Raw genomic sequence first — 14,106 nt, 5'->3', positions numbered from 1 at the left:
TTTTTTAATCCATAATTGAACACTTGCAATTTTAGCAGCAAGAATATTATGTGGCCAAGAAACAAGCTCACCACATAATCAGTAATAGCACTTTACAGTACAGTTGACAGTCCATTCACAAGACAGTTTGCAAACGTTAAAGCATTTATACACTTGATAAACATTTCTTCTGTGGAAGTTCCAATGTCCATCCGACTGCAGCAGTAGCACATACATACATTCCATATGGCAGATATCAGTATTACAGAATTAAACCCACCTTTAGATATATACGTGAAATCCATGTGTTGTTTCAGTACGGTACCTTCTTTATAAATCATTTTTGGGAAGCTCACAATACATTCATATACACTAAGGGTCCAGCAATCTCTATACTTTTGCCAAACCGTCCGCAATCCTTTCAGAAGTTGGCCTCAAAGCCGCTCTTCCCACTGCAGTAAACTCCTTGAAGAAGCTGCTGGTAGGTAATGAAACAAATTACCTCGAGAGACTGACATTCGGTTTTACCCTCCTTGGCTTCACTGGACAGCTTCTGCAGAAAGTCTGCTTTCATACAGACTCAGTGCATGGTGCACAAATTCATACTGTTCGCTGGTCTGAACCATTCCACCCCTGAAAAGGAAACACATCGGAATGAAATCTTATTTCTTAAGAATGCAACAACCTCCAGCCCCTGCCAACCCCATGACCACCAGACATGGTGGTGTTAACATGGTGGCTTGTATTAACAAGCCCTTTTCTCAGTTTTGGACGTAGAGCTTGCTTGAGTAAGTGGGAGATCTGCCTGAGCAGAAGTACTTTCTTCATAACTTAGGCCGTCCAGCACATGCCCAGCATGAACCACCATTCCCGGTTCCGTCAGGGTAAGAAGTAGAAAGGAAAACATCTGGCATCTACATTGTTAAAACCTACATTTCAGATTCAACAGATTCACAGAGAATTTTGCTCAGTCACTTGGGCACGGAAGGCCAGATACGCGGACGCAGCATTACTATTGATGGAGCAAGGGAGTATTCAGAATCTGGCCTTTCATTTTTGTCCTTTACTAAAAATGTAACCTTTGGTGACCCTCAGATCGCCTGTGCAGAGAACAGCGCTTCCTGTCCTCTTTCTAACGCCTACAATGCATCCGGTCTGAACAGCAGCCACCGAAGAAACTTTACAGCACTGACTCATTTCAGCACCAACAATACAAAAGAGTTTAACTAACTTGACCATAAAAAGGACTAGTTACAGCCAGCTTGGATTAGATGCCTACATTTAATACATTCACCTGATAACAATCCCTTTTTCAGGTCTAAGTATGAGGATCAAGTCCCACATCTCCAGTGCCAACTGCAGTGTGCTAGGAAGGGGATGATGTCCTACGGGAGGGAGGTGTGATATTCAGTGAGAGCGGTACCATTCAGCTCTGAAATTAAACTGAGTCTCTTTCTGACAGCACTAAGGTCTTCTAGGTCTCATTTCTCATGGAGTGAAGCCTCAAGTTTACTTAATTCCACTTTTATTACCGCATCTGCCAGGGTATTCAAAGCTACCTACTCTGCTTCTAGAACAAAGCCCCCATTTCATCCTCAGCGTACCCTGGAGCAGCTAGTTACCTTCAGGGGGATAAAAGAGTAAATGGCCATAGTGGGAAGGAAGACATTAAGATGTGTATTGTATTTGGCTTCAGCTAGATCTTCACTGAAACAATCAGATTTGTGAGGGATTAGGATCCAGAGCAATGTTGAAGCCAGGCATCTTACAGGAGAAGGTCTGACAAAACCCCATGTGTCCCTTCAGACACCCTAGAAACAAAAGGGCCTACTGATATACAAAGCTATATGAAAAATGGTAAAACCGCCTCAACAAGTATTGTCCTTTAGTATTAGAGAATGTTATCTACAACCATAAGGCCCTTTTATTTTCCTCAGTGCTATTGGATGGTTAAATGGCTGTGGCAGGAAAAACATAATTAAAATAATACCTACTTCTTTAAGCAAGCAACCAGCTGTCTCTGCTTCTCCAGTGAGCTCAGGCAACTGTAAAACACCTTTTAGTGAGCTGCATGTCTATTATGATATGTTATTCCTAGGAATTAAATCACAGGCCCTTAAATGGTCCCATCCGGTGCAAAATGCAGCAGCCTCTTAGTTTTGCCAACAAAGACATCCACAAATTCATAACTCTTGGCTGTCTGCTGCCTTCAGCTGCTCTCCTCTGTGCCTGTCCCCTGCCTGGAGATCCAGCGAGAGTCTAAAGGTGACGGTAGGGCTTTGCTCTGGTCCTCTGTGCTGCTTAGCCTCCTTCCTTCCTCCTCACTGCTGCGTCCTGCCCTGCCCACGCAACCCCTTCCCAGCCAGCTTCCCTCCCTGTCTCCCCCATCCGTGTTCCCCCAAGATGTGCTCTAAGGGAGTGCGTTTCCCAGGTTAGAGCTGCTGTGTGGAAGGGGTGGAGGAAGGGAACATATCCAGGGAGAAGGACTTGGCAGGAAGGGCAGGTTAAAACAAGTTTGGCTGCACTAGGCTGTTTGTGGGGGTGATCCTTGCTCCTTCCTCTTCGGTGCTGAAGTAACATAGAAAATCCGCAAGAAGGCATGTATAAGCCTGGCTGGGGCTCAGCCCAGCACTACTGCATCTGCCCTGTGCTAGCAAGCATAACTGGGATGTTATGGTACTTCTGAACCCTGTACGGGCAAATGAGTGCACATCCCTGTCAGCTTAGGGACACCTGAGACTTATACAGAGGTTCGGACAACTTGGCCTTGTCAGTGCTATTATACATGGCATTCATAGAACCACAGCATCACAGAATAGTTTGGGTTGGAAGGGACCTTTAAAGATCATCTAGTCCAACACCCCTGGTAGAGTCACCTTTCACTAGACCAGGTTGCTCAAAGCCCCATCCAACCTGGCCTTGAACACTTCCAGGGATGGGGCATCCACAACTTCTCTGGGCAACCTGTTCCAGTGTCTCACCGTCCTCATGGTAAAGAATTTCTTCCTTACATCTAATCTAAATCTACGCTCTTTTAGTTTAAAACCATTACCACTTGTCCTACCACTAAAGGCCCTGGTAAAAAGGCTTCCTCCATCTTTCTATAAGCTCCCTTTAAGTATTGAAAGGTGTCAATAAGGTCTCCCTGAAGCCTTCTCTTCTCCAGGCTGAACAATCCCAGCTCTCTCAGACTCCTATGAAGGAGAGGTGCTCCATCCCTCTGACCATTTTTGTGGCCCTCCTCTGGACCCGCTCCAACAGGTCCATGTCCTTCCTGTGCTGAGGACTCGAGAGCTGGATGCAGTACTGCAGGTGGGGTCTCACCAGAGAGGAGCAGAGGGGCAGAATCACCTCCCTTGGCTTGCTGGACACGCTGCTTCTTATGGAGCCCAGGATACGGTTGGTTTTCTGGGCTGCAAGTGCACATTTCTGGCTCATGTCCAGCTTTTCATCTACCAATAATGCCCAAGTCCTCCCCTTTGTTCTTGTGCAAGGCTCATGTTTAATAGCAAGGAATTATCTGTGACGCTAGGACATCAGTTTGTGCAAAAGGCTGCGTGGAAGAGCGTTTCAGGAGGAAATCTGCTCAAGGAGGGAGGTTTCCTCTCCTGTGTCCCTAGTGCCCAGAAGGGATGTACCCACAGCTACGGCACCTCCGGGTGTGCAGCCTTCGTCCTCTGCCAGCCCACGCTGGTGGCTCTTCTGTGAGCTGCTGGGCTCTCTGCTTCCTTGGGACTCTCTGAGGTGGTGCTCGGAAGAAAGCCCCGGTATCCTGAGGGTTTGGGGACTGTGAGCCGTTCTGCCTGGGCAGCCACAGGGGAGGGCAGGGTCCTTTACCCTGCCCTCTGGCTTGCTGCTAGTGCAGCTGGCTGCAGTCTGCTCCAGAACAAATGTAATCCAGGGTTCGGGATTTTTTTTTTTTAACCTGAAGCGATTAGTCAAAACACTTAAACAATGAATTGACGCACACTGGAAACTCTTTTCATCCTGTCTGAGGAGCCAAGAGCAAAGTTATCAGACGTCATTCCAAGAATGTGCCTTTAAGGTTAAGAATGTGCAAAGTTTCTGGATATCACAGTAAGTCTTGAAGATGCCTCACATAAAACATTTCCTGTTTCTGTTGTATAACATAAAAAATGAACTGGGAAAAAAAGTAAGCTGAGCAGACCTGTGGGTCTGTCTTTCTATGAATCCACACCAAGCATGGCTGTATGTCCATCCTGGGTCAGGATTTTGAGTGGGTGGTCCATTTCCTCATGTTAGCTCAGCACAGACGATTACTGCCAGATCTGTTCACCCCTTAACTTACACTGAACCGCTAAGAAGAACGTGGCATCTGGACACACCTTGCCTGGGAACAGCTCTCTCCTGTCTCATTCCCTGTTGAAGCTCTATTTTAAACTCTGTTTCCAGAGGGGCTACATAGGCAGTTAATTAAGCTGTTTTTCAGCATAACGTTTTGCCACCATCTGCAATTTGTCTGGATGCTTGTTTCGTTCTCACTGAGTGTGCTGGGCAATGGGAATGTTTTGGTGAATCACTACAGCATCCCTGTGAGTCCCTCGAGCGCAGCTCTTTTCTCCTATTGCTCTATTCACTTTGGCAGAAATGTGGCCACAGACCCATGTGACAGAAAGTTCACACACAAGGGGATACCATCGAGTGTGTTCGTTCCATCAGTAGGTCTGCGTTTGGATGGTGCAGCTCTGAGCATGAGGAAGCCTGCCTGGGATTCCAGCGGAGATGAGGTTATCAGAGATGAAATGATTCAGTGTACCTCTTGGGCAGCTTTCTGGCTCCTAGGTGGTCAGATAAAACCATCCTTTTCTGATAAACTCTCTTTTTTCTGTTTTGTGAGGGCAATCTGATGTACAAAGAGTAAATTGGCACTCAGCTGCTGGCCAGCATCATGAGGAAGACAGCCTCACCTCCGTTCATGCTCCTGCTGGTAACTGAAGTGCCGCACAGCCACGGCCAGGGCCAGCTCTTGCAGCCACGTCTAGTGGGACGTTAAGTTCGTTTTGCCAGCTTCATGCCCCATGTAATGACCCTGTCTCACACGCCACCTGCCAATAACCACCACGTCAGAACGGGGTCATCAGGGGAAGCTGGTCTCATGGAGCTTTGTCCATGTAACAGTGGTACGCGTCCGCTTTATGAACCCGTGATCTGGTTGGGCTGGCAGTGGCTACTGTAGTCTTAGGGGCTGCTAAGCTCTGCCTTAGCAATCCTCTCTACAAACTGGCTGCCAGGTGAGTGAGATCCATTCTGCAGTATGGCCAATCGGAAAAAGGAAAGAAAAAGATTTTTTGGTTACTGAGTTTTGCCCAGAAAAATGTCTTTAAAAATTAAAACGCAGATATACTTTTCGTCTCAGGCAATGCCTGAGAATATGAAGAGCTGAGGCACCTTAAGCAAGATCTCTGGAGTCTATTTATATACTCTGAAACTCGAAAAAATACAAAAATGTGCAAATCACAAGACTTAACAATTTTTATAACAAGCTTTGTGTGGCTGAGATTGCTGTTATGAATGTTTATATTTGGGTCAGATTTTCATTCTCTTTCCAAGCTTATCTAGGATACTAATACATACAAGAAAGTTCATTAGTCAGATACACTCGATGAAATTGTGTTGTCAGTTATAATGTTGAAAATCTGGATTATTTTTTCTATGGCTGAAATAATGACATAAAAAATGATGTAGCTGAGACCAGAGTTTGCTTCCAGTTCTCTACAGTGGAGTGTAAAAGCAATAAGAAAAAGGTTATCTTATAACAGAAATACTAAAATAGGGGAGAGCACTACAAACCTTGTTCAGTAAGACGAACAGATAATCAGAAGGGAGTGTTGGAAATTTGGTGTTGATAATTTAAAACAGAGTAAGCATTTTTCTCTTAGCTCTTCCATCTTTTTTGTTGCTGAGATTTTTAGGTCAGGAACTCCCCTTGGAGAATTTTACACTCCAAGTGGCTCATGTTGCCCTGTAAGGATCACATTATAACCTCTACTATGAGGAAGGCGTGTGGGAGGGGAAGGCAGAGGAGTTGATCCATGAACATGGTCAGCTATATGGATTCTGGTCGTTCTGCAATTCGTGGTTCCAGTACCTTTCAGAGCTCTTCAGAACACAAAAATCCTGTATTGTCCCTTTGACCTGAGCTCTTTTTCAGCATTTGCACCCCTACGGGTTGTTTCCATTTAAAGAAGAAATGTATGTCAGAAGCAGTTAATATACTTGCAAGGAGATTATATGATCTGGTACCTACAGCCGGAGCGGAACGAGACTTCTCTATTCTTGGTGCAACCCTGTTTATTTACTTTATACAAAATCCTGTTTCCACAAGCAGAATAAGAAAGAAAAGTACAACCAAACCAGCAGCTTCCATTGTGCACAATACCCACATCCTCCTTTCCAACACAAATCTCTCTTCAGCCATGATTTCACAAAACAAAGCACTCTGCAACAATGCTGGCTTACAGTGTTCCTGCTCCCAAGCTGTGAATTCAATCAGGGAATTGATCTGACTTAAGAAAATTCTGCAACAAATGCCTTGCTATTTTCTTAAGTTGGGCAAGTTTGCCAAACCAATTCAAAAGGACCCCCAGCACAGCTGAGGGAATAGCAACAGCACCAGATTTGGCTCTCTGCACTGCATAAACTACACACTGAGTGAGCCTCGATGTTCCTGTCAATCCAGGCTCAAAGACAATCCCTTGCCTCCAGATTGCCCCGTGTCTCTTGTGTCCTAGTGGGATGCCACAGACAGCAGAAAGCTCCAGGAGGGGAAAAGAGGAGTGCCAAGTGCCCAGCAACCACAGGGTTGCCATCTCAGGAGAATTTCATTCAATGGAGTCTCACCCAGTTTCACCCAGAAAACAGTATTCCTTACTCAAGATCTAAATACAAATATTACTGTGAATATTCAGCTAATGCTGTCATAAGAGTCAGCAAAAGTGATGGCAGCCACTTCATATAAAGCAACATTCAACTGTGAAAAGATTTTCAGAATCATTACTGAATCATTACTGATCATTACTGAATCACTTCAGTAATGATTTCAGAATCATTTCAGAATCATTGACTGATTTTCAGAATCATTGACTGATTTATGGTTCTTCTGGAACTCACCGATCCACTCGCAGCTGACAGACGATGCTCAATGCATCTACAACTCCTTCTTCCTTCAACTGCTGACAACCAATGGCCGTGGCAATGAAACATCCAGTTCTTCCTATACCAGCACTGAAAAGAAGGCAAAATGTAATAGGGGACTGGAGTTCACAGATTAAAGGAGTTAAGTGGAAAACACTAAAGAGATACAAAAACACTAAAATACGAAACATGGAATTGCTAGAACCCATAGTTCCTGGGTGCATGACTAGCAAGGGTAACTTCTCAGCTCACTATCTTAGAGAGAAAAGAAAGGGTGCACTGTTCCAGCAGTTCAGTTGTTGCAGGTAATTTGTAAGACTTACACGTTTCCAGTTTGCACACAAGTGTATAGTAAGAAAACCAATCTCCATTAGTACCACAAACTCCAAATACTCTCTGGCACAGTCCAAGCAAACGATGGAGGTACGCACTGAGCTGGGGGAAAAGCCCACCTAAAGGCAAAAGTCAGTGGGGCTTTGTGTTTGAAGCCCTCGAAGTATACAGGGGTTCTGCTAACCACACCTGTAACCATGAAGGTAAAAAGGACCTAGAACCATGCTGATGAAATTACCCTCCTCTCCTGTAATTCTGCAGGAAGGAGAAGGATTTGGTGCTGTAACTCTCCAAGTTTTCTTGATGCCTGCTTGGAAACAGCCATTTTGGCATTATTTTTACTCCCTGGGCCTCCAATGTGTTTGAGAATCTCTGCCCCACTCTGTTTCTTGCTTAAGCAGCGTGCAATTCAGTGCAGCTCATCCCTGTCATGCTGCATGGCAGGAAAATGTGAGGAAAATAGTTGAAACATGGAGTCAGGGGACTAGATCTCCACGCCTGCCTTTATAGTAAATAGTTAACCATTTCGTCCCTTGCTTTCTTCATTTCTGCAATGTGTATGAATGCTACCTGCCTCATAAGAGCACTGCAAGAGTTATTTAAATTAATGCCAGGAAGAATATGTTGAGCGTCTCAGATGGAAGCTTGATATATCTGAGTGCAAAGTGTTACCAGGAGTATGTCCATTTGCTACAGCTGAAACAAATCACAATCTACTCACCACAGAATGAATGCTTTAGAGACTCAAGAGCCCTCCCATCTGGAAGTGAAGATTTCCAAGAGGGCTCAGCAATATTAAATATATGAGGATGTCTAAGCCAACTGTGAGGGGATAATGAGATGTAAAACTGGCAGCGTAAGAAAGGATCGAGTGAGATGAAGATCCTGAGTTGACAGCCTGTCTCCTTGGACATCAATATCTATGGGATAAATGTATCCAAAAGGAGAAGGACATATAGTTTATAAAGAATGATTCGGAGAAAGCAATCCAATGCATACGCCCATTCTCTTCCTCAAATATTCTGAAGCCCTTGAAAACAGGGCTAACAAGTTTAAACAATTCAGATGTAAGTGAAGTTGGCTATAATGAAGGGTTCTTTTTTTATCCTTTTTTGGGGGTGGATTAAGTGTTCTTGGACAAGTTCTTAATATGTATTTAAAAAAGATTAGGGTTTTCTAATGTATTTTCTTCCTCAGCTCAGGCGTGCCGGTCCTATCTTATTACACAGCTTCATTTCAGACAGTGCAAGATAAAAATGACATTGTTCTTCACTTGCCTGTCATTTTTTTCCTGGTATATCCAGAAAATATGGAGAGCCACTTACTTTGAAGTCTTTTCAAGCATCCAGACATGGTGTATATATCTATTTCTATTATATATATTTCTATTTTTCCTTTTTTTTTTAGGAGTTTAACGTGTGTAGCTCATTTGTAACGACTGTGGTCTGTTAATTGGGAGTGTGGAATATCGGACTGTTACGATTTCGGGATTAAGAGATGCAGGCAGTATGCTTTTTATAGAACATGTTCATGCACTAGCTGTTGAGGAAAGAAAAGCAAAAATTTCCAGCAATAACTGTAACAGTGTCAAGTTTCTGAGCACAAAAATTTTATCCCTTATTCTCATTTAAGAAACTCCTACAAGTCCTCTAATATGCCAAATTGCTTGTTCTTCTGGGAAGCTGAAAATGGCATTGCGGTCCAGATTCTCGGTCAGCTTGGTTTCACTGACTAAATGGCGCTAAATTAGTTTTACATTTGCAGAATATAATTCTGTGTTCTAATTCTTCCTTATTGATTCAATTTAAATAAAAACATCTTTTCCCTCTATATTTGAAATCTCTCAATTAAAACTTGTATTTGTTCCCAAACCACCTAGTTGCCATAAACCCAAACTTATTTTGATGTACTGACTATACATCCAAAGGACAGATTAAGGAGATATTTTCCATATTTACCACATGCTTTTGATGAGCCACATGAGAGAGGAAACATATACCTTTCCAGTGAATGCCACTATAAAGATTGGTAAGAACTTAAAACTTTCTTCCTTTGCAAATCTGTGTCCTTGGCATGTGTGTAATCAGATCTGCTGATTTTAAGGACCAAAGCAAAAGTTTACCCTTTTTCCTATTCTTTTGCAGAATAGGAACTACTTTGCTAAAAGAAGTAAAGTCCTTCCTATATCCCGAGTCCTGAGTGGGCTCATCACTGGTGTGTGTAAGACAGCACCCTATGCTGATAGGCTACCAGAAGACATGTACAAAAACCTGAATTACTTTTTCTTCCACTTGTGTCATATTAAGATATTATTAAAGCATTTCTGCTTCAGATTAAGGATCATTGTTTGAGTGTGCACTTCAATGCTCCTCTGGAAATAACTGTGAATTGTGCAGTTGTATCTGAGGTCCAAGTTTAGAAATGTGCACAGGCTCCATAAGACCTGGATGACCTCAACTGCAACTCAGATTAAAAGGGAAGAAACTATCTGACTAGAAAATGGAGTGTGAGTGAGTTTACCCATTTTGTAGACCATAGTGTAGTGAGTGTATAGATAGCTGAGTTGTCACTGAAGAACTATTAATTGTAATGACAACTGAGATGATATCTGGGTCTTTAATCATGAATAAATTCCAGCTCATGATTACAGACCTTGCTGTCATATCGCTCACCTCAGAAAGACACCCTGTTCTTCTGAAGACCTTCATTACTGAAGCCCCTTACTGGAAAAATGGGACTCTCAATAGCCATCCACAGATTTGTGGATTGTTTAGGGAAACTACAATTCCTGACAAAAACAGCTGCATAAAATTTGGGAAAGTTCCTTATTCATCACATTCTGGTTTTGAAAAATGATGGGTGGTTCAAATCTGGCTTCCAGTTCTCTAAATCTCCTAAATATGGAGTTGAAAACAAGTGGTTCAAGATGAAAAGTTCTGGTTTTGATGTACTTCTAGGAAAAAAAAAAGTACTATCCCAACTGTAAGAGATGTATCATCACAGTTATGAGACAAAGCAAGTAAGGAAACACTGATTTCAATTTTTAAAATTTTACTTAAATTGCAACATGGGGCAATGAATCAATATAAAGCAATAAAATGGAATTTAATCAGAATGATTAGAAGGACATTCTCCGGTTCATTACGATTTGCATGAATAAAGCTCTGCTCTTGAGTACTGAATAACACTTTGCTCTTGAATATCCAACGAACTGCCTTTGTGAAAACATTCACAAATTTTATATTGATGCATTTTGGTCTGATGCCTGCTGTTCAAAACTGACTTGCTTTACAACATTTTAGCCAACCAGTCACAGGGCATTGCATCTGACTTAGGTATGTAATTATGCAACAAGACTAAAAAGAAAGCAAATCATGAATAAGAAACAGAAGCAAATTATTTTTTCCAGCTGGTCTTTGAAAAACAGAGTTCGTTAGTAGAAATGGAGACTGGTTCTGAAAAGATTTGCTAGCAACAAGGGAATTCTCTCCAAAACTCAAATCCTCAAATATGAATAGAAAAAGTCAACTAGCATGAAGAGGATCCGGGGAACTTTACTCCTCCCCAAATGCGTTCGTTGTTTAGGAGGAAGACTGTTTGATGTGATTAGCTGTGGCCTTGCTTTGGGCAGTTGTTTAAGAGCAGGACTGCAAATTACCTGCAATGCACAACGACAGGCCCTCTGCCAGGTGATTCCACCCTGTCCTCTTCCACATCCAGCATGAGCTGCAGCAGAGGCTGAGCGCTGTCGGGGGTTTTGTGGTCCGGCCAGGATGTGTACCAGTAGTGTTTCACACTCCGGGACTGACCCCCTTGCTGAAAATAACACAGAGATTTTACATGCACACTTGTGGTGAACAATTCTTTTCATTTCTCTCAATGTTATGGTAAAAAGATAGTAAAAATGTTAAGAGAGATTTAACAATTTTTCATTAGACTCAGAGGATGCAATTGCAGGGAACAGGCGCGCTCCAGGGACACAGTTGTAAGAAGGGTTTGTGCACCTGAAAACTTCGCTGTCTTTCCAGATATGCAAGTACTGCACTGTCCACCTGGCTACTGACTTGCTGACTGTTGTCAGTTGGGAATTGTCAGAGGTCTGTGTTAGATCAGCAATAAGATCTAGAGAGATTAGCTTGATCTGGGCTTCTGAATCTCTGAATTATTATATATTTCCGCTACCTTTAAGGACATTATCATAAGGGTCTCATACTAAAATTACAAGAGTATTTAAGTTAAAGGTGCAGAAGAACTGCTCTTCTAGATTAATCAAACATCCCTGTTTGTCCAGTTATTCTCTCCAAGACAGGCTGCTACCATGTACTTCAACAAGCAAAGGGACTAAATATGGGCTAGAGTAATTTGTGTTGGACGATATGACTTCTGCCCACTTCTCACTGCCTGGTCTGAAACACCAAACAGATTTTCCCAATTCATTATTTACTGTAGTGCTCTGTCAGGAGCAGCAGATGATGCAATCCGATAGCACCTAAGTGCAATATAGGGAGTAACTTAGAAGAAGAGCATCTGCCTTATTTCGCACACTTAATGTTTAGTCAGAACTATGAAAGCATGAAGCTTTCCTTATACACTCCTTGTATTTTTAGCTTAAAATGGGCTACAGATGCACTCAGCCCATGAGTCGCATATCTTTTTCAGAATGATGCTATGCTAGTTCTTTCATTAACTAAAATCCCTTTACATCGCCTTGGCAATGCTAAAAAGGCCTCAAAGCAAACGTAATTCAAGAGAGTGAAACTTGCACTCTTTTTGAAGCCTTTTTTATTGCCAGAGTGATACAAAGCAGCAATACAATAAGTGTTCCAGCACTTTGGTCTCAATCATACCTTGCAGCTGCGAGCATCATAGCTCAGTAACTTCTCCTGTAAAAATTTATGCCCTTTAAAAAGTAAACACTTTAACTTCATTTAACATTAAAAAAATAAAGCATTAGGAGCAATGCTTCTCAGACGCAGATTGTTACCTTTATTGTAAGCTGACGGACAGTATAGTTCTCGCATTCTTGCACACTGTTCACAAGGACTTCAACCTTCCCATAGATTCCTCTTTTTTCTGGCCAATAGAGCACGCATTTCTGGAAAGCAAGCATCAGTGTCATCAACAAACTGGATCCTGGAGCCATATTCATATCTAATCTTTACACAGAATGTAGTTGTCTGGAAAGTTCAGATGAATTCAACCGAGGTGTTATTCATGCCAGAAGCATTCCTAAATAAGATACTGAAAGGTTCTTAATGAATGACTTAGGCCTGATTTTCAGGATCTGAGTTTTTCAAATATGGATCTCTATCACTGAACACTTTGAACAGCTGTTTCTATTCTTAAAAGCTCAATGAAGTTCAGTTAAATGAATTATTTTCCACATTCAAATTTAAAGATTTTTTCCCTGAATATTCTTTAATTCATAGAACTAAACTTATAAAGTTTACACTTTCCAAATGGGATTTCCTTCTGAGCAAGAGATTCAGAATTTGTCCTCTCCTCACAAGACTTTTTATCCTCTTTACTCTCCTGAGCCCTGATACAACAAAGCATGTAAATGTGCCCTTAGATCTTACTGAATTCAATGGGACTTAATGTGCATGTTAAAGCATTTTGCAGAATCTGAGTTGTCTACTATATAACTTACTGGAAATGAATGTTAAAAAAATCCATCAGTCTTGCTGGAGTTACACAAAATTATATACAGAATTATTAATGAATCAGTAGTGTTATACTATTTCAGCAATGTATCTGACAAGCATCTACTAAACAGGAGATGAAGAAATAGTATTTACAATATGACCCACTTTATTTTTCCCCTGCAATAGTTTGCTTATCTTCAAGTCAACTGCAACTTCATATTCATTTCCATTAAAGTATCTCTATAGCCTACCTGAAAGCAAACATCCCTGTTGTATAAATACTTCTCTAAAAATAGATGCTTATTACCTTAAGAGTGTAAGGTGTTTGACAGCAGCATTTTCTGAAATAATGCTGGCCAATATGACTTGTTCATTAACTAAAAAAACCTCCAACAATTAAAGAAAAACTTATTTTTAATATCCAATGCACAAGTAAAAAAAACCACTGAGAGAACAGACAGTTCTACAATAATAGGAATCCCAGAAAGAACTTGTTTATATTTCCTCACAAACTCTTGCTGAAGAAACTAGTATATATTTAGACAGTAGCCTGCATTCTGCAGCAAAATGAAACAATCCCTTTAATACAATTAATTGCCATAAAGCATAACTCCCAGTAAATCCTGCTAAAAATGAACCAGAAAAAAATATCAGTGAAATGCAAAGCTTTACCACCAGGTGTGATCTCTAAGCTGCTACTCTGCTTGATAATCCAATAGCTGATTGAACCAAATCATCTCTGTTGTATAAATACTTTTCTAAAAATAGATGCTCATTACCTTAATAGTGTAAGGTGTGTGAAAGCCACATGTTCTGAAATAATGCTGGCCAATCTGACTCGTTTCGTTCAAATCCTGTCTTTTGCAGAATTACTCGAACATCCTAAATTTGCTGTCTCCCCGAAGACATCAAGAATGGCAATAAAATACTCAGAAATTTGTATGAAAAAAAGTGTTCACAAGTTCCACAGTCCCCCCATGTGACACATATAGCT

General features: G+C 41.6%; 1 protein-coding gene across 1 annotated transcript in view; it reads right to left on the bottom strand.

The window, feature by feature from the left end:
- Positions 1-253: 253 nt before the first annotated feature.
- Positions 254-14,106, bottom strand: part of PTPRR (protein tyrosine phosphatase receptor type R) — a 153,410-nt gene continuing 139,557 nt past the window's right edge. The window contains exons 11-14 of the mRNA XM_082308958.1: positions 12,452-12,562; positions 11,126-11,283; positions 7,111-7,224; positions 254-612 (exon numbers count right to left, since the gene is read on the bottom strand). Of these exons, the coding sequence (XP_082165084.1) occupies positions 519-612; positions 7,111-7,224; positions 11,126-11,283; positions 12,452-12,562 (477 nt within the window). The 3' untranslated portion in view covers positions 254-518. The remainder of the gene's footprint in view (positions 613-7,110; positions 7,225-11,125; positions 11,284-12,451; positions 12,563-14,106) is intronic.

Source organism: Platalea leucorodia (genome assembly GCF_965183815.1).
Source record: "Platalea leucorodia genome assembly, chromosome: 4".
Classification (NCBI taxonomy): Eukaryota; Metazoa; Chordata; class Aves; order Pelecaniformes; family Threskiornithidae; genus Platalea; species Platalea leucorodia.
This window is presented reverse-complemented; position numbering and strand designations above follow the sequence as displayed.